General features: G+C 37.2%; 1 protein-coding gene across 2 annotated transcripts in view; it reads left to right on the top strand.

The window, feature by feature from the left end:
* The window catches only part of LEKR1 (leucine, glutamate and lysine rich 1), a 112,790-nt gene that overhangs the window by 83,478 nt on the left and 7,571 nt on the right, over positions 1-21,741 (top strand). For both annotated transcript variants that reach the window (XM_032594680.1, XM_032594681.1), the window contains 2 exons: positions 11,033-11,197; positions 14,083-14,382. In XM_032594680.1, the coding sequence (XP_032450571.1) occupies positions 11,033-11,197; positions 14,083-14,382 (465 nt within the window). The remainder of the gene's footprint in view (positions 1-11,032; positions 11,198-14,082; positions 14,383-21,741) is intronic.

Genomic DNA, 21,741 nt, shown 5'->3' on the forward strand with positions numbered 1-21,741 from the left:
AATCTCACTTCCCTTGTCCCTCAGGGATAGCACACTCAGGCTGTAAGAGAAATGATCACTAGAACAACAGCTCCATAGAGGCAACAATTAAAACTTAAGAATGGACTAATGGTTGCTCTAAGTGACTCATTCTTATTTTGAAGTATGGGCTTTTTCTTTTCCATCTCCTAAAGCCCACATTTTTTGAATTTTTATTAGTCTGGGGGTACTCAATTGGCTATTCTTAGTCACTTCCTCCATCCTTACCAACTCATGTTTAAAAATATAAAAAAGATGATCAACCTAACAAGCAATCCAAAAAAGGCAAATTAAAACAATGAGATTTTTTTTTTACCCATCCAGTTGACAGAATGGTTTTGGCATTGTGGCAAAGTCTAGCAAGGTAATCTTTCATACTCACTGTTCAACAGGCTGAAAGTTACAGCAACCCTTTGGGAGCAATTTGGCAGTATGTATGAAGAGATATTGTAAACATCTCATCTTTTGATGCAGAACTTTCACTGACGGAATTAGTGTGAATAGAGATTCACAGATTCTTCTCTTCCCTCAAATGCCTGAGCTCCTCTTAGACCGATAGAGTGAACCTTCCAGCCTTTGCTTGTATAGAAGTTCTTTATCTCCTTGGTCACACCCCTGAAGGACTTTCAAATACAATATACTGTAGAAGTCTCTGCATTTATGATCTCTTCTTATACTGCTTCTTACTGTACCCTGTCCATAAGGTGCTAACACAAGTAGACCAAGTTAGTGTTAGCATCTGATCATATAAAAAAGTATTATGATCTTGCTTCATGCTGTTAATTTGATGATGCAAATAAACCTATGTAAGATTTTCTAAGTTCCTACTGAGACCATGATATCATTCTCATAAATTAATTGTATCATAGACATATTTTGGCATGTATAATTTTCTATGATATAAATGGGCATTTCATTTTGTTGAGAGGACATGACTTCGTATTAATAAATCTTATAATTTAGCTTGGCAGTAAATCCAGATCCAGACCAGTAAAGCCAAGGAATGATAATTAGGTCTTGGCTGTGTTAGTTATTGAGACTATGAATAAAAAGTTCCCTAAAAGTCCTCTCATGAGAAAGGAGAATCACTACTATGACACTGTCATCTCTTTCTTGGGTCACTGTGCCTTTGTGTAGGAATGAAATGTTCCCTTTACAAATATATAATTCACATATTAGAATAAACTTCATAACTTAAGCGCTTTTAGCATTCAAAAAGAGTAGATAGCAATTTGTGCCTCTGCTTAATTATTTTAGAGTATGTAAAAAGCACATAATAGAATCAATAGTTGCTATGCAACAAAGATGGCACATTTTAAAATAACTGTATATTTACCAATTGCCATAGATTTTTGTTTATTTCAAGTATTCTTTGATGTGAAGAAAATAAATTATTGTGTATGGTGAACATTTAAAATTGGTTCCAAGTTAACAGTGTTGTTACTTTTCAGTTAAAACTTTTGTAATTAAGAAATTTCCTGTAGCCAGAGTGCTGACATTAAGTGATAGTCATGTATTGACTATTACTTTGTAGTGCAATAAACAAATTCCAACCAAATATTTTCTTAGATTATTACTAAGATATCATCACATTTAGGAACATTTTAGAATTGTATTACCATTGACCTCATTTTAAATAGTACATAAAGCATTTAAAACCCAATATTTTATGACAAGTTCATCCCTGTACATTTTGTTGTGTTATAAGCTATCCTTTTAAATTTCATTCGTAGTACACTAAAACACATTAGGAATTATTCAGCCATTTGGCTCGTCTATTTTGAAGAAGAACTTGATATAACCCAATAGTTAAAACAAACAAACAAACAGAGCCTCACCTCCTGGCTGAGCAACTGGATTAATAGTGAAAACCCAAGGGAGGGGGGTAGTTTACCTCAAGAAGTAGGCAATTCCAGCATCAAAGGAGGCAAACCAAAAAAATATCAGGTTCTTCAAATAGAAGAGCCAAATGGCTGAATAATTCCTAATGTGTTTTTGTGTACTATTAATGAAATTTAAAAGGATCGCTTATAAAATAACAAAATGTACAGGGATGAACTTGTCATAAAAATATCAGTTTTCATTTATGCATTATAAATATATGACTAAAAACAATAGTGAGAGCACACTTTAATTTTTAAAATTATACCGTGTAATTTTCAAAATTGAATTAATGAAATCATAAAATTTTAGATCTGGAATAGCCTGCAAATATCATATGACTTAAACCTTTAATCAGGATAATAAAAATAGTCTCCATTAATTAGAGTGTTTACTATATGCTAGGCCTGGTGCTCAATGCTTTCCATAAATGTAATTTTAATTATTATAAAATTATTATTCCCATTTGCACATGGAAAAAAATAAGGCTCAGAGAATTTATGTAAGTTGCCAAGGTTATATAGCCAGGAAATGAGAACCGATACAAACCTGGGCAGGGTGGGGGGTGAGAGCTAAATAAAAAATGCAAAAACTTCTGCATTTGACCTATATGAACTAACAGGAACCAGATTTACCCTCCCTCCTAAACAAGTAAACCATTGGGAAAAAGATAGAAAACAATGGTTTGAAGACACTAGATATCAAATAATGATTCCTATAGATGAGAGACAAATGAGGTGAATTCTGTGATTGCCCAGACTTCGTTCCTTGAAAGAAATTTAAGGCCACAATACAGGAAGTGTGAATCTAGGTAGTTTGGCAGATTCTTCGAGTTGAGGAGACCTGAGAGATCAAGGTGGCTAGAATTCACAGGGTAGTGTTCTCAGGGGAAAGCTGCACACAGAAATAATGCTGGAGATCTACGAAGAGTTCCCATAAAGTATATGCATGGTTAATGCATATGTGTGGGGAAACTACTCAAAGGCAGAGAAAGACCCATGAAAAGACTAAAGGGGAGTACCAAATGCTCACACATGGCCAGACTGGAAAACTTATAATTTATAGGGCACTGGGTAAAGTTCTCAGAAGAGTTTTGCATCAGCAGTAAGGAAAAATTAGCCCTAGACTAAATGCTGAGCTGATCCTGCCTAACAATTTTCAAAGGAAGAACTAAAAAACTCACGGTGATTCCAATAAACTTAACTGCATCCCACAACAGAGTTCAATAATATTCATAGGAATACAGAAATATTCAGCATCTAATGAGGTAAAATTTACAATGCCTGGCATTCAATCAAAAGTTGCCATTCAAAACAAAACAAAACAAACAAACAAAACAGGAAAACTCATAATGAGAGAAAAATCAATTAATAAAAACTGACTTAGAAAGGCACAGGTATCAGAATTAGCAGACAAAGACATTAAAACAGTTATGATAACAGGATTCCATTTGTCCAAAATCTGGGGGAAAAATTGATCATGTTAAGTAGAGATATGGGAGATATAAAAAAGATCTAAAATGAACCTCTAGAGATGAAAAGAACAATATCTAAGATGAAAAGTACACTAGATGGGATTAATATCAGATTAGACCTTTCAAAAGAAAAGTTTAGTGAAATTGAACACACAGCAATTGAAACAAAAATAGAAAACTCAAAACAAACAAACAAGAACATCAGGGAGCTATGAGACAAATTTAAATGGACTAATATATGCATATTTGGAATCCCCAAAGGACAAGAAAGAGAAGAAAGGACAGAAAAAATATTTAAAGAAATAATGGCTGAAAAATTTAAGAGTTAATGAAAACTATAAACCCACACATGCAAGAAGCTCGACAAACCTCAAGCACACCAAGGAACATTATAATCTAATTGCTCAAAATAGTGATAAAAAGAAAATCTTAAAAACAACCAGAGAATAATAGACATATTATATAGAGAGGAACAAAGGTGAGGATGACAGCAGTTTTTTCATCAAAGACAATATAAGCAAGAGGAAGGTGGGATTGAAAGTACTGGAAGAATGAGGGGCCTGGGGGTGCATGCTGCCAATCTAGAATTCCAAACAAAGTGAAAATATCTTTCAAATATGAGGATGGAATAGACATTCAGAAATGAAAAAGCTGAGCAAATATATCACCAGCACACCCACACTATGAGAAATGTTAAAAGAAGGCCTTTGGTCAAAAGAAAAATTATACCACATGGAAATATAGATCCACACAAAGGAATGTAGTATATCAGAAACGGTATTGATGGCAGATTGGACCTTCTAATGTGGATAAATATGAGTCTTTTAATTATATGAATTTCTTTAAAATATAATTAACTTTGAAACAAAAATATTAACAACCTTATGTGAGAGTTATAACACGGAGAAGCAACATATATTACAAAAATAACACAATGTCTAAGAAGGGAAAAATGGAAGTATACTGTTGTGAGATTCTTAATTCAATACATGACATGATAAATCACTACAAGATAGACTGCATTAAGTTAAAGATGTATTCTATAAATTCTAAAGCAACCACAGAAGTAGAAAAAGAATTATAGCTAACAAACCAGCAAAGGAAATAAAATTGAATTAAAAAAAAAAAAAAAAACAACCTTAAGTCAGAAGAAGACAAAAAAAAAAAAAAAAAAAGGAAAAGAGATGAGATGGGCCAAATAGCATATAACAAAATAGATTTAAAGCTAATCCTATCAATAATCAAGTTAAATGTAAGTCATCTAAACTGGGAGCAAACTTTTTCTATAAAGGACTGGTTAATAAATATCTTTGCTTTGTGGGGCATAGGCTGTCTGTTGTGACCGCTCAAATCTGCCCATTGTTGCTTAAAAACAGCCATAGACAATATACAAATGAATGGGCATGGCTGAATTTAGTCAGTGGGCCATAGTTTGCAGAGCCCTGGCCTAACTATCCCCATTAAATGATAGGATTGTCACGTTTGATAAAAATGCAAGACTCTACTGTGTTTTCCCTCCAACAAAATACACTTTAATACAAAGAAATGTCTTAACAAGTAAGTTAAAATAAAGGATGCATAACACAAATAAAATATATGCTAACACAAATCAAAAGAAAGCTAGAACTATGTTTATATTTATGTATCTGCTTATATTTATTTATGTATATTACATATATGTAAATATATGTATTATATTTATGAAGTAAATTTCAAAGCAAAGATATTAGAATATTTTGAATATTAGCAGGGATTATGAAGTTGATTTCATATTATTAAAGAGATCATCAGTTCACCAAGAGGACATAAACATGTCCTTAGGTTAATAAACATGACCTAATTGATTTTTATAAAATTCTCCACTTAACAACAGAATACATATTCTTCTCCAGTGCACATAGGGCATTTATTAAAATAGATCATATTCTGGAGCATAAATAACTCTCAGTAACTTTAAAAAGATTCAAAACATACAAAGTATTTTTTCTGACCACAGTGGAATTAAATTAGAATTTATTAACAAAAAGTTATCTGGAAAGATCACCAAATATTTCAAAACTAAATAAATACCAAGTCCATTCCCTTTTTCACTATGCTATGTAGATGTGTGGGGAGACAGGCTACATGGAAAAACAAAACATGCTGAACCATGGGGTCTACCAGAAATAAATAAGTGTGCATACCTCTCCACCTTTGTAGTAGCTCTATGATCTTGGTGATGGTTCTTAACCTCTCTGAATCTATTTTGTAATCTAGATAGTGGGAATAATAATTATTATGTTATTATTATTATATGTTGTAAGAATTAAATGAGCTAATATAAGTAGCCATCCTACTTTGTATTGGTGCTAAGAGAATATTCCCTCCTTTCATCCTGAGTTTACAGTTTCTGACAGGGCTTCAATATATATTCTATTCCTTAGCATTGTTTTTTTACTGCAAAGTCTGGGTATTTGAATAATCATCTACTTTTACAATATATTTATTCAGTAGTCAGTTCATAAATAATGAATTATTAGTTTTCAACCAGCATTTGTTTTAACTTTTAGAACATAGTAAAATTTATTTATAGGAGATATATTTTTAAAAATTATGTAGATACATCAAATATAAACAAATGACCTAATTTCTCCTTTGGCATCTGAAATTCCCTTGCTTTTATAGGGATTGTCAGTAATGAGTGATTATGTTACAATATGCTATTTGGCTCCATTGACGGAAAATTATCTCAGAATCAACCACAAATAACTCACTTGGAAAATAGTGAAAAGATGGTATTTTGAACATCAGTATTAGACACAGGTGTTATACTAATAATGCATATCAACACGAATACAAAAGGAATTTAAAAACAACATACTCAGAATGGAATCATCGGGAAGCCCCTGGAATCATCAGGAAGCCTTCACCAAGGAGATAGAGTTTGAGCTAACGGGGGATATGGATAAATAAAAAGCAGAAAAATTCAAACCTGTAATGTGTACACAGATAGCAATTTATTTTCTTTGTGTAATTGAGCTCATATATTACTCATGCTTTTGTTTTATTTTATTTTTTTATATAATTTATTGTCAAATTGGTTTCCAGACAACACCCAGTGCTCATCCCAACAGGTGCCCTCCTCAATGCCCATCACCCACTTTCCCCTCTCCCCCACCCCCATCAACCCTCAGTTTGTTCTCAGTATTTAAGAGTCTCCTATGGTTTGCCTCCTTCCCTCTAACTTTTTTTTTCCCCCTTCCCCTCCCCCTCTGGCCTTCTGTTAATTTTCTCAGGATCCACATATGAGTGAAAACATATGGTATCTGTCTTTCTCTGACTGACTTATTTCACTTAGCATAATACTCTCCAGTTCCATCCATGTTGCTACAAATGGCCAGATCTCATTGCCAAGTAGTATTCCATTGTATATATAAACCACATCTTCTTTATCCATTCGTAAGTTGATGGACATTTAGGCTCTTCCCATAATTTGGCTATTGTTGAAAGTGCTGCTACAAACATTGGGGTGCAAGTGCCCCTACGCATCAGCACTCCTGTATCCCTTGAGTGAATCCCCAGCAGTGCTATTGTTTTAGAAATCAGAATTTCCCCGTGATTATGAAAATTACTATTAGTTATTATATAAAGTAGTTTGTATTTTATATAAGCACCATCATCAAATTCATTTATTTTGTATAAGCATAAGTTCTTTCATCTAAGAGATATTTATTTATTTATTTATTTATTTATTTATTTTCATCTAGGATATTTTAATTTTTTTAATGTTTATTATTTTTGAGAGAGAGAGAGAGAGAGAGAGAGAAAGAGAGACAGAGATAGAGCATGAGTGGGGAGAGGGCAGAGTGAGAGGAAGACACAGAATCTGAAACAGGCTCCAGGCTCTGAGCTGTCAGCACAGAGCCTGACGTGGGGCCTGAACTCAGGCACAGTGAGATCATGACCTGAGCTGAAGTCTGACACTCAACTGACTGAGCCACCCAGGAACCTCTCATCTAGGATATTTTAAACAGCTTCTATCAATATGTAAAAAATATAAACGTGATAATTTGGCATGAATTCATCTTCTCAATGACAATATACTGGCTTAAGAAAATCCTTGTGTTTGTGGGCTTCTCATTTTGTTCAAACTATTCAGATTATGAAGGAACCAATAGTATCATCTCTCTATGCTACAGTGTCAACACTTTCAGATGGCCTTGAAGCTTCCTTAAACGTTTAGAAATCCCTCCTGAAGCTCGTCACTGTGCTTCTCTTTCTCTGGTTGTGCAAACTAAAAATCAAATCAGTGAATAGTAAAATCACTCTGATCTCTTCTATCTTCATGCTCTTTCTTTCCCTTCTTCCTTTCTCTCTCCCTCTCTCTCTCTTTCTCTTTACCTATAAGTATTCATTCCAAGGAATAGTTCAGGAGCAAGAAGATCTCCCTGCTACCTGCCTCAGAACAGAACATTCTGCTCATTCAATCCACCAGCTGCCTTCTTTTCTTCCCTGAGTACTTAATGCTTCATCTTCATCAAGGGACTCTACTGGTTTCCTAAATGACCTCTTCCCCATAATTAATTTAAATAATTTTTTTAAAAGTCCTTCTAAAGTCTTTCTGTCATCTAATTCGTAGTTTGTCCTGTCCCACCTAGTCTGGATATCTTTTTGTTCTCTTAATTTGAGCAATCAGTCCTTATTTTGAAAGATGTCTTTTTGTCCTAAAATAACAATTCAACTCTACCAATTAGCCACACAAGGAATTTTTTGAACACTTGCTATTTTAGTACCTTGGCACACATTTTTCTTCAGCTTCTCAAAACGTGTTTATTTAGTTGTTTTTTTTTTTTAATAGTATCAAGGCATCTTGTGAGCTATTAACTCTTAAAGTTACACCTTGCGAGTTTTTCAAATGTTTTGCACTTGATATCCTCCTTTCATGTGCTCTTGACTCATCTATTCCAACATGGTTGGAGCACGGGGCTGTGATCAAATGGGAAAAGTGAAAGTCAGGTTGGAGAAGTTCAGGGCTGCCATAAACAGTGTTTGCCTTGTGCCCAGCACAGTAGTACAGGCCAAGGGAGAGAAGAGAGCTGGAATCCAGCCAGTGCTCTGCTCACCAAGTGCTCTGCTCAGCATGAGGCTGTGTTCCTCTGAGGAAGGGGTGCTTTGTCAATTCACAAAAAAGTGTTGCATGGGCTGGTGGTGGCCCAGTGGAAAATCATGTATAGGAGTTTTGATTTTATAGTAATGCATTGAGAAACCACTAAAAGGGAATAAAATAATCCAGTTTATAGTTTGTAAAGAACACCCTGCTGTGTGTGTCATAGATTGGAGAGAGGCAGGAGTGGCAGTAAGGAAGCCAGCGAAGAGGTGATAGTGGCCAGAACTAGAGCGTCGGGAGTGGAAATGAAAAGAAATGAATGAATTCAAGGCATCTTTTGGAGGTGAATAGGACTTGGTGTCGAGTTAGGTGTGATAGATAAAAATGATGCCCCAGTTACTGACCTGAATAACTAGATGGATTGTGGTTACTGTGTTCGGACTGGGGAAGAAATGGGGGCAGGGGAAGACAGTTGTATTAAGGTTTCTGCTTCAGATGGCCCTTTGTAGCAACATGGATGGAACTGGAGAGTGTGATGCTAAGTGAAATAAGCCATACAGAGAAAGACAGATACCATATGGTTTCACTCTTATGTGGATCCTGAGAAACTTAACAGAAACCCATGGGGGAGGGGAAGGAAAATTAAAAGGTTAGAGTGGGAGAGAGACAAAGCATAAGAGACTCTTAAAAACTGAGAACAAACTGAGGGTTGATGGGGGGTGGGGGGGAGGTAGGTGATGGGTATTGAAGAGGGCATCTTTTGGGATGAGCACTGGGTGTTGTATGGAAACCAATTTGAGAATAAATTTCATATATTAAAAAAAAGGTTTCTGCTTCAGTTTATTTGAGACACCTCTGGTATATCTCATTGAGATATTGGCTAGCAGGAGGCAGGTGGATGTAAGTACCTGGAATTCAGAAAAACATCTGTTCTTTTTTTGAGAGACTCTGAGGCTTTCCTTGTCTTTAGAAGTGTGAACACAACACAAATGAGCAATTCTATCACGTTCCTAAATGATCCTTAGCATCCTTTTCCCCAAACAACCCACAAACTTACTTTGAGAGAACCAGAATAACTCCTTGCATTGAGTATAAACATAATTGTTTTTCCTTAAAGGAAATGCTCAGCCCTCTAACCAGTGCAATAAACTCAACTGACCCCACACTGGGGCTAGTCTTCTATCTGCATTTTATTTAATTTAAAGGACTTTCTGTTAACTTTCTTAGCAAATTTTCTGTTTCCTGGTACCCGGGTTTCGGTATTTCCCTGAGAAATTCATGTCGACCTCTGTCTTCCTTGTATAGTGGTCTGAATCACAGAGTCACAGTAAGTCAGATTTGACAGTTTTTCTCCCAAGTTATCTGGCATTTACTCCTTCTAAGAATTTATAATCATGGCACAATGTAAATCTAGAGCCAGCCTGTCACTGGGATTCTCTAATCTCACTAGATGAACGACTAGGCCAGAATGACTCCAGTACTCATAGATTTGTTCTCTCTCTTGCTCCAGTAGGCAGAGCCAAAACCAATGGTTAAAAACCACAGGGAGAGAGATGTTGGCTCAACTAAAGGAAAAACTGCCTAATGCTTAGTGCTGTCTGAAAATGGAAATGCTTTCTGGGAAGGAGTGAGTTATGATTTCTAGGGGTGTTGAGGCACAGAGCAGACAATGGTTAGTGTAGATTCTGTGATAGAGATTGAAGGGTCACAGCACAGGAGTAATCTTCACTGACTATTTAATCCCTGTTCATGCTAGAACTTTACACAGATGTTTTGTCCCATTTAATCTTCATAATGATTCCCAAGGGAACTGGTTGTAACTCCACCAGGAGAGGTTACAGTCACAATTTAAGATTATACAGCTAGAAAGTGGCAGAGCCAAGGGTTTAGAGCCAGGATTTAAACTCAGTTCCATCTGAATCCAAAACCCTTGCTGATTCTTTCCACAATTCATGGAAGCTTGAGAAATGGAACCAGGGGATTTCTATGGTCTCTTCCAGTGCTATAGTTCTATCTGGGTCCAATATGGATACAGTCATCACTGACTTGACTGTGTTTTACCTTAATCATCCTTCTGGCCTCAGTCACATTAAAATGATAATCTGTGACTACAGAACTTTCTGGGGTCTCATCAAGAAAAGATCATTTAAAAACTCAACATTTCTATTTTATATCTCCTCTGAGCTTTCAGTAGACCTCAGTCTGAAGGGCTCAAAATCTTTTTATTTTTTTCTTATAGGGTTTCTGGCAAGGACTGGGTTTATAATACAAAGGTACAGAACACTAAGCTTTAGTATTTCTGAAAACTGTCAGAATATATTGTTTTAACTTCTCTACTCATTTTAAAAGCTTAGAAGGTCTTAGAAGATCTAGAAATATTTGACCCAAGGTCATTTTTTTTTCTGGGTTAAGTTCTGAGTCAGATTCTTTTTAAATATTAGAATTAAAAAATTCAATTAATGAAACAATTAATATTAGAATTAAAAATTGTTTAATTAAAGTCTGAAAGTAAGCTTAATTTCCTTTTCTTAAGGTCAAATGGTTTTAAATGTGTGGTAAATACTATTTTCTAGATTGAAGCTGAACTTGCCAAGGAAAGAGCCCAGCATTTAGTTGAGTTTGAGGAGCAAGCTCTGCTTTTTAAAGCAGAAGCTAAACTGGAACTTGATATTGAAAAGAAAAAACATCAAGAAATAATCTATAAATATAAGAAAGAACAAGAGGAACTAAAAATGAAGGTCTGTCATTATGATGTTCATTATTATCTAATGGGTTTCAAACTATAGATGTTGGTTATTTCCTTGTAAGAACACTGTACAATATTTATAACTCAAGTAGCTTTCCTCATAGTCACTGTGCCTTGGTTTTAGCTACATGGGTAGAATGGTTTGGCTATTTTCCAGAATAAGTAGCTGAAATAAATCATATCAGCATACAATAAACTTATTTTTTAGGCAGCATAAATTTATAACTAATAATTAGCATGACTAAATATTCCAACACTTCAAATATCCAACATTAAATGATAAGGAGATGTTTTACGTAATTAATATTTTCCCAACAACTAAAGCCTATCTCCTTTAATTGCAAATATTTTCAATTCTAGACATTTTGAATGAAGGGAAATATTTAAAAATGTAATCTACCTCCATAATTTCTGAAACAGTGTGTGCTAAACATAATTTTTTTGAAGATTTTATTTTTAAGTAACCTCTACACCTAGTGTGGTGCTTAAACTCATAATCTCACATCAAGAGTCGCATCTTTTCTGACTGAGCCAGTCAGGTGCCCCCTAAACATAATTTAAGGTTTTGTTAAGGTTGTCCTGTCATTATAAGACCTGAGCACCATATATATATACATGTGTTTGTGTATATACGTATGTGTTCGTGTGTATGTATATGTGTGTGTATATTAACCAAGACCCAGTGGGGAAACCATACTTTGAATAAACTCATTAACAGTCTGTGTAAATTAGGCATCAAATGAGACTTAATGGCCTCTACTTCAGTGAACAGGAGATATGGTACAGCCTTTTCAAGAGTGCTGTGAACAATAGGCAGGGCCAGCTACGTGAGTATATGACAAGTCCAGTGTCACAGGGCCCACACTCAGAAATGCCTCATACCTCTTGGGTTTAATGCTCTCCAAATGTTGTCTTGAAGCTCTTAATAACTTTATCTTTGAATTTGTGTTTTGTAAGTGAAATCCTGTTGGGACAATGGTACACTTGAGAGATTCCAAGCTGATAGCTGAAAGCTTAGAATCTCAGCTCACCCAAGTTTCTACCTCTCCTATACTAGTTTTCTTCCAGAAGAAGCCTATTAAGGCAGGCCCCAACTTGCCAAGAGTTATAGTTTTTTATTTATTTTTTTTTCAACGTTTATTTATTTTTGGGACAGAGAGAGACAGAGCATGAACGGGGGAGGGGCAGAGGGAGAGGGAGACACAGAATCGGAAACAGGCTCCAGGCTCTGAGCCATCAGCCCAGAGCCTGACGCGGGGCTGGAACTCACGGACCGCGAGATCGTGACCTGGCTGAAGTCGGACGCTTAACCGACTGCGCCACCCAGGCGCCCCAGTTATAGTTTTTTAAAAGAATTCATAAATCCAGATTTTCTAATTGAATTCTCTTGATTTGTAAATGCTGACTCCTGTTTTGAAAAAATCAAAACATATTTGTGGCTTTGTGAGTCTCCTGTCCCAAAGATAACCTGCTCTTTTTCAGTGTCAGCTCTCCTTTGGATGATGGAAACGACTGCTCAGACCTAGCAATGATCCTCTTCCTTCCTGGATTAATTGAATATAATGGAATATTAATTTAATTTTTCAAGTTACTAAGTGTGAATAGATTTCTTGCAAAAGTTATTCTTAATGTAAATTTAACATTTGAAACAAATTTTGGATGCATTACTCGTAAATAATAGTTCACAGAATCCTTGGAACTTTGGTCTATGAATGTTTTCCAGATTCTTCATGGACTGGTTTCTTGTTGTACTAATATTTATAATGTGACAATATCTGTAGCACAAATAATAAGGATATGTTTCATCAGAAGCAACTTTGCTCTTCCTGGTTTGTTTTCTGTTCTTTGTTTTTTAAGGAGAAAGAAAACAAGCAGTCTTTTCCCTTCTAAAGACTTTCATGACTCTAAGGAAAAGCTCCTCATCTTCTCTCTTTATCTCTCATTCTCTCTTCTCTTTATCTAGAAGTACCACCTGAGAGATAGTATATTTGCAAAGTATTCTGGTATTCTCTAGAACTGTACAATCTAATATGTTAGCCATATGTGGCTACTTAAATTTCAAGTAATTAAAATTTAACTTTAAAGTTCAGTTCCTCAACCACATTAGCCACATTCTAAATGCTCACTAGCCAGTACTGGCAAGCCAGAGCCTTTTTGTTGGCCTCTTTTCCCAACTCAGCAATTGGTTATGTCACCTTGGTACCTTGGAATTGGCCGTGGTGAGAGTATTTACACCCAGTCCACACGGAGTCTACATGGAGACTGTGCATGTGTGTGTGTGCATCAGTTGCTAAACATTTACTGACATACTACTGTCAGTAGGTACAGGTGGCTAGTGGCTACCATATTGGACATCACAGACTATTTCTGTCATCACAGAGAGTTCTACTGGGCAGTGCTGATCTAGAGGTATAGTACCTGAGGGCATCTCCAGTCATCATATATAAGAAAGAAAAAATATATGTCAAAACAAAACTTACTATAATTATAGCATGAATAGAATATAACTGTGGTGCTCCTCTATGTGCATCCCCAACCATCAGGCATTTCTAGGTCCCAAAGCCACCCCACGCTGAATCCAGACAGGTACGTGGATCAAGACTTGAGCTGTCCTTGGTAGCTCAATCCGGACACAAAGATTTATATATTTCCAAGGATGCCCAAGTGATTAATGCAATTCCATTTAAGGTGGTAAAAATAGGTTTTAGTCTTAACTTTTAAAAAGAAAATTTTGGAGGCCTACATAGTGTCATAGGATTTGTTTTCATTTGATAAGAAGAGCACACTGATTGTTTAGAATAAACCTCCTAAAGCCATAAGGACTCTTTTGTTGCCTAGAGATATTGCCTACAAACTAATACAAGATTTATCTTACAGATATCTGATTTAATCGCAAGTGCTACTAGAGATCTAAAGCTGGAAGTGGCCACCCTTGAAGAAAAACTCCATGAATCTTGTATCCGACATACTGAAGATTCTGAATCAAAGGAGAAAGAAATTGAAAACCTTAAAAATTTGGTTGCAGAATTTGAAGCCCGCCTGAAGAAAGAAACTGACAGTAACGATTCCATTTCAGAGGACTTGAGGAAGGAAATGAAGCTGAAGTCAGATGAGCTAGATAGAGTAATGCTGGCACAAACACAACTGATGCAGCAGTTTAACCAGTCCCAGGAACAGGTAGGAAGCAGACGATGGTGCCGCTGTGATTAGTGAAAGAGCACACACTCTTTCAAAAAGTAAACAAACAAACAAACATCAAAGGTAGCTTGGTGTCATGCAGTTGAGGACTGTTAGTCAGGAACCTGGAATTACATCCTGGCTGTGTCCTTAACTAGGCAGTCACTTAACCTCTCTTCACCTGGCTTCCTTTTCTGTAAAATGAAATTCACTGAACTACAAGATCTCTATGGTTTCCTCAGCACCCAGTTCTACTGTGTTGCAAAAACCATTTAAAACTTCTAAGACTAGAAGTCTTTGCGTATTTATGTCTTACTGGTTTTGACATTCAGTCTTTGCCAAAGAAACTTTTAGAGCACTTGCTGCTTACGTTCAAAAAATAATTTGGACAATATATTCTGAAAGTAATTTCTCTTTAGGGCTTTATCTTTCTGTCAACCTAAACTATAGCATAATGTACATGAGTTGGTCTTCTTTCTTATGTATGCATGATTATTTCAGCAATATTTTTGTTTAAACTGGAATAGAATTATTTTGATTTGAAATTGTTTTCTAATGAATTCTTATTTCAGAACTGCTAAGCAGTTGAGGTCACACAGCATGGCAGAGCCAAGATTCTATTTGAATCTCCATGATATGATGTTTCCTGTTTCAGGAAACCTGAGTTCTAGTGATTCTGCTTCTAAGTTTCAAAGTGACCCTCAGGCTTAGCACTCAACATCACCAGCCTTCATTTCCTTCCTTCCCTCCTTCGTTCGTTCTTTCTTTTTCTTTCTTTCTTTCTTTCTTTCTTTCTTTCTTTCTTTCTTTCTTCCTTCCTTCCTTCCTTCCTTCCTTCCTTCCTTCCTTCCTTTCTTTCTTTCTTTTTTAATACCAATAAACATGCTACTTGCTTCTCCAGATGTTTAGGGAGTCAGCTGATTGAGCATCTCCTGCCAACACACAATAGCATAGCCTCCCTCATCAAGGTTGCTGCTTCCACCAGTCCTGGCATGAGTGGGAAAGGATAGCACACATGGACTTGGTTCTGCTGGAGAAACCCAAAGGAGAGAGGCGATACAGAGTTGCTTCAAATGAGACAGCAGTGTTGAAGTTCTAAAGGAGGGTCAACTGGTTAAAGGAAAGAGAGATCAAGGCAGTTAGACTGGCAGGTTTTCTAACTCTTAAATATCCAAAGACATGGCAATATGGAAACTGAGGAGTAACCTATACACTAGGACATGTAAAAAAAAAATAGAAGTGTTGAATCCAATAAATATATATTGAGCATCTATCCAGGGGCCAGGTGCTAGGCCCTATATATGCAATTAGGAACAAGGCTGACAGCTGCCATTACCTGCTCTCAAAGAAAAATTTAAAGAAAATCTCTTTTTTTTAATATATGAAGTTTATTGTCAAATTGGTTTCCATACAACACCCAGTGCTCATCCCAAAAGGTGCCCTCCTCAATACCCATCACCCACCCTCCCTTCCCTCCCTCCCCCCATCAACCCTCAGTTTGTTCTCAGTTTTTAAGAGTCTCTTATGCTTTGGCTCTCTTCCACTCTAACCTCTTTCTTTTTTTCCTTCCCCTCCCCCATGGGTTTCTGTTAAGTTTCTCAGGATCCACATAAGAGTGAAACCATATGGTATCTGTCTTTCTCTGTATGGCTTATTTCACTTAGCATCACACTCTCCAGTTCCATCCATGTTGCTACAAAGGGCCATATTTCATTCTTTCTCATTGCCACATAGTACTCCATTGTGTATATAAACCACAATTTTTTTATCCATTCATCAGTTGATGGACATTTAGGCTCTTTCCATAATTTGGCAATTGTTGAGAGTGCTGCTATAAACATTGGGGTACAAGTGCCCCTATGCATCAGTACTCCTGTATCCCTTGGGTAAATTCCTAGCAGTTCTATTGCTGGGTCATAGGGTAGGTCTATTTTTAATTTTCTGAGGAACCTCCACACTGTTTTCCAGAGTGGCTGCACCAATTTGCATTCCTACCAACAGTGCAAGAGGGTTCCCGTTTCTCCACATCCTCTCCAGCATCTGTAATCTCCTGATTTGTTCATTTTGGCCACTCTGACTGGCGTGAGGTGATATCTGAGTGTGGTTTTGATTTGTATTTCCCTGATGAGGAGCGACATTGAGCATCTTTTCATGTGCCTGTTGGCCATCCGGATGTCTTCTTTAGAGAAGCGTCTATTCATGTTTTCTGCCCATTTCTTCACTGGGTTATTTGTTTTTCGGGTGTGGAGTTTGGTGAGCTCTTTATAGATTTTGGATACTAGCCCTTTGTCTGATATGTCATTTGCAAATATCTTTTCCCATTCCGTTGGTTGCCTTTTAGTTTTGTTGGTTGTTTCCTTGGCTGTGCAGAAGCTTTTTATCTTCATAAGGTCCCAGTAGTTCATTTTTGCTTTTAATTCCCTTGCCTTTGGGGATGTGTCAAGTAAGAAATTGCTGCGGCTGAGGTCAGAGAGGTCTTTTCCTGCTTTCTCCTCTAGGGTTTTGATGGTTTCCTGTCTCACATTCAGGTCCTTTATCCATTTTGAGTTTATTTTTGTGAATGGTGTGAGAAAGTGGTCTAGTTTCAATCTTCTGCATGTTGCTGTCCAGTTCTCCCAGCACCATTTGTTAAAGAGACTGTCTTTTTTCCATTGGATATTCTTTCCTGCTTTGTCAAAGATTAGTTGGCCATACGTTTGTGGGTCTAGTTCTGGGGTTTCTATTCTATTCCATTGGCCTATGTGTCTGTTTTTGTGCCAAAAGAAAATCTTATATGAGTAATTACATTGACATCCAGAGGAAAGAATGACCTAAACAGAAACTTATATATGTTTTGTTTTTGTTTTTGTTTTTGTTTTATTTTTGAGACAGAGAGAGACAGAGCATGAGCAGGGGAGGGGCAGAGAGAGAGGGAGACAAAGAATCCAAAGCAAGCTCCAGGCTCTGAGCTGTCAGCACAGAGCCCGACGTGGGGCTAGAACTCATGGAGTGTGAGATCATGACCTGAGCTGAAGTCGGACGCTCAACCGACTGAACCACCCAGGCGCCCCTAAACAGAAACTTATATAAAAAGCATAGACTGAAATCTTTAAAAATTGGCTTTAAGGGCCTATTCGTTATCCCTTGTTGAACAATCCACTATTCTCAAATTCAGTGTTCTCAAACAACAAGCATTTACTATCTCACAGTTTCTGTGGGCCAGGGCTCTGAATTTGACTTAGCTAGGTACTTTTGGCTTAAGACCTCTTGTGAGGTTGGTGTCAGGGAGTCAGGCATACAGTTTTGTCTAAAGGCTCAACTAGAGGAAGATTTGTTTTTAGACTCACTTTGTGGTTGTTAGCAGGAGTTATTTTATTATGGCTGTTGGGCTGAGAGCCTTAGCACCTTGCTGGCTGTTGGTCGGAGGACTCCCTTAGTTCCTTACAACAAGGACTTCTACGTAGAACAACAACAGCTGGGTTGGCTCAGAGCACCAAGTGAGGAAGAATGAGAGTGCAAGAGAGGTGTCTAAGAGAGAAGCTACAGTCTTTGTAACATAATCTCAGAAGTGACATCCCATTGCTTCTGCTAAATTCTATTCATTATAAATGAGTCAGTAAGTCCAGCTCACATTCAAAGCAAAGAGATTGCACAAGGATGTGAATAAGCAAGAGGGCGGGGATAACTGGGGGCCATCCTAGAGGCTGCCAGTCTCAGGGCCAGGCCACTAGAGGTAATTTTGGCAAGAGACCCTAGATTAAAAGTGAGGAATGAATTTCTTTTTCAGCCAAAGGAGCTACATGTGGAGCTCTTTCTGCTCAGTAGTTGTAAAAGGAAACTACTTAGAGATGAAGTTTTATTTTTTCTTTAATGTAGACTTTTGAGATATACAAAACACTGGGTTGGCACTTAAATGATCATTGATCAGTACTGGGGAATAGAAAAGGATCATTCCAAAAGTAAAGTTACCTAAGGACATGCCTAGGGACAGACTTCCTTTAGCTGGGGTGGAAGGAGGGGAGGTAGATTAGATTTTCCTCTCGAAGGTAAATAATTGACACTGAACTATAAGAATAAATAATTAAGGCTGCTTCTCTGGTTAAGCATACCACAATCCAGAATATTCCTATAAAAATAGGGAATGAGACAATAAAAGGGGTAGGATTTATGAGCCAGAAAGAATAGGGGCTGTAGCTTATACAGTGAAAAACACTATTATTTTGATCACACATTTCAGATACTTGAAATTTGTCAGGTTCTGGAGAAAAAAGGACAAAGTGAAGGACAAATTGTCATTAGAATGAAGATAAATTTTTGGTCTAATAAAGAAGCTAATTAAAGACAGGAAAGCCCTGCTCTCTTTCAAGAGGCCAGAGAATGGGTGGACTTTGTTTTTAATTGTATGAAGAATGTTCTCAAGGATAGGAGGAAAGCCAGAGCCTCTAAAGGGCAAATGGGCATTCCTGCATGGAGCCGGATTATTGGAGAGCATCCACAGGAACACCAGGATCAAGAAGGTTTAGCAACAAAAGATGCGGGTGAAAGGGGAGAAAATGGAAAGTAGAGCTGTATGGGAAATGTGAATGTTGAAAGGGGGCCCATGAAAATCCTTCATAGGGAAAAGACACGCCTAAAAAAAGGGAATGTTTTTTTAAAAGAAGAAAGAATTCAAAAAGAAATATAATATGTTAGGGAATAGAACATCATTTAAAAACAGATTAAAATAGTCACATGCTTCTTGCTGCCAGTTTTCCTTCCTACTGGCTTCATGTGAGTCCTGTCAAGACAGTGTGGCCCAGCCGCACTGACAGAGAATTACGTGTTGTAATTCAGTAATCCAGAGGAAGAATGTGGTAAATCCAAAAGGAACCCAAAACAAAAACAGAAAGGAACTACCAAAGGAAGTTCAATATTTTTGTTGTCTTAAGATTATCAGTAAGGAAAACAATGGGACAGAAATTTTAAAATATCAGTTTCTGTAGCCATCTAATGAAGATGAAAGACATTCAAAAAGAAAAAACAATGCTCTTGCGGCACCTGGGTGGCTCAGAGGGTTGAGCGTCTGACTTTGGCCCAGGTCATAATCTCACATTTTGTGAATTTGAGCCTCGCGTTGGCTCTGTACTGTCAGCTCAGAGCCTGGAGCGTGCTTTGGATTCTGTGTCTGCCTCTCTGCCCCTCTCCTGCTTGCACTCTGTCTCTCTCTCTCTCTCTGTCTCAAAAATAAATAAAAACAGTAAAAAAAAATAATAATAATAATAATGCTCTTGGTTAAATATGGAGAATTGAATACATATGTTTATCTATGTAATCCCAAAACATCACTAAAATTACAGTAAATTAATAAAAAGTGAATATATCCATAAGGAAAAGAGAACAGGAGAGGAAGGAGTTGACACTAGATGAAAGAGACATTGATCAAATTTTGAAAATTGAGAAAGCAGTGTTGAGAGGTAATTAGTAGACTGTAGGATATTGAAACCTGATGCCTGTGGGGATTGGGGAAGTGAGGTGGAACCCTAAAAGGAGCAAATCCAATTATGTGACACAATGCTGGAAAGACTCAGTGATTGGAGACACCAGATACTTCTGAAAGAGGGAGAGGAGTGGATCTGAAAACAGGATTGTTTGAATAATTGCGAAAGGAACAGACAGATCCTCGGATGCCCTCACTAACCCCTAAGCAACCTCACCCACCATCCTGGCAGTATACCAAAGGTTTATACTCTAGAAAAACCTGAATGTAAGAGGCTTTGGACCTGAGGATACAGAAGAGCAGATTGTGGGATAAGGCTAGAATGAAAGTCTGTACCTCAGAGTGAGACCTCTTGAACCACTTTACCCACTTACTTCCCAGAATAGACAACTAGGTTTATATATCAACAGCTAGGAAATTGGAAGAATCTTCTCTGGAGAAATGCAGGAAGAGAAAAGAGAAGAGAAGAGGAGAGGAGAGGAGAGGAGAGGAGAGGAGAGGAGAGGGGAATGGGAGGGGAGGGGAGGGGAGGGGAAGGGAGGAGAGAGAGGAGGAGAGGAGAGGAAAAAGATCTATGGATATTGACAATTGGGGTCTCCCAGTGAAATGGCAATAGTCATGTCTAATCTACCCATTAAGAAGTATACCAGTCATTAAGCCCTCACCTAGACACACAGAGCTTCCAGTAACATTTAGGAGACTCCTTTTTAAACGTCAACAGCCAAAGATCATCAAATGTTTTAGAAACACCTCAAATACGAGACAGAAACTAGGATCAAAGTAAAACTCAGAAGGAAAAAAAAAGCAACTCAGAAGAAAAAGATACAAAATAATGCATGCAGGGAGCTTCAAAAAAGAGTACAATTAATGTCCTGAGAGAGAAAAGAAAAGATATTGCATCCATGGAACATAAGCAGAGGCTATGAATAAAGAACAAGAATAAATATTAAAATATAAGAACTGAAGTAAAAAATTCAATATTTGGGTTAGATGATAAAGATGAATAAATCTCCCAGAAAGTAGAAGAGAAAAACAAAGAGATGGAGAGAAGAAAAGAAAATTAGAGGAGTTCTGGAGAGAACAGAGAAAGTGGAGGAAAGATTAGTGCAGAAACTAATCAAGAACATTTCTAAGTACTGAAGGACATACACTTCTATATTGGAAGAAGGGTCCACTCAGCATAATGAATGGTAAAGCCATTCCACCAAAGCATTTCATCATGAAATATCTATACCTTAAGGATAAACATAAGTTCTTAGGAAGTTTTCAGGTCAGAGAGGGAGAAAGTATGAAATCTGAGAATTACAGCAGGGCAACAGATTTAGAGAACAACCAGGCTGGGTTCAGCAGAATGGAGGGTTTTTAGAAGTATGTCTCCATGGGGCGCCTGGGTGGCGCAGTCGGTTGGGCGTCCGACTTCAGCCAGGTCACGATCTCGCGGTCCGGGAGTTCGAGCCCCGCGTCGGGCTCTGGGCTGATGGCTCAGAGCCTGGAGCCTGTTTCCGATTCTGTGTCTCCCTCTCTCTCTGCCCCTCCCCCGTTCATGCTCTGTCTCTCTCTGTCCCAAAAATAAATAAACGTTGAAAAAAAAAATTAAAAAAAAAAAAAAAAGAAGTATGTCTCCAATATAAGAGAAGCTGATAGATTACATGGAGTGTTCGAACATGCTGAAAGGATATTTACACTTGTATAAGTAGATTTGGTGAAAAATAAGTAATCAAAAACCCAGAAACCTAAGCAGATAAATAGTGGGACAATAATTAACTGTGAAAGGAAGCCATGCCAGAAAGGAAATGTAATCATAGTACACTGCATGGCTCAGGTCTACATAATATTATATACTATAATCATATAAAGCAAAATAAAAATTGTGATGGAAATTGGGAAGATTTTTCAACAAAATT

This window comes from Lynx canadensis, chromosome C2 (genome assembly GCF_007474595.2).
Source record: "Lynx canadensis isolate LIC74 chromosome C2, mLynCan4.pri.v2, whole genome shotgun sequence".
Classification (NCBI taxonomy): domain Eukaryota; kingdom Metazoa; phylum Chordata; class Mammalia; order Carnivora; family Felidae; genus Lynx; species Lynx canadensis.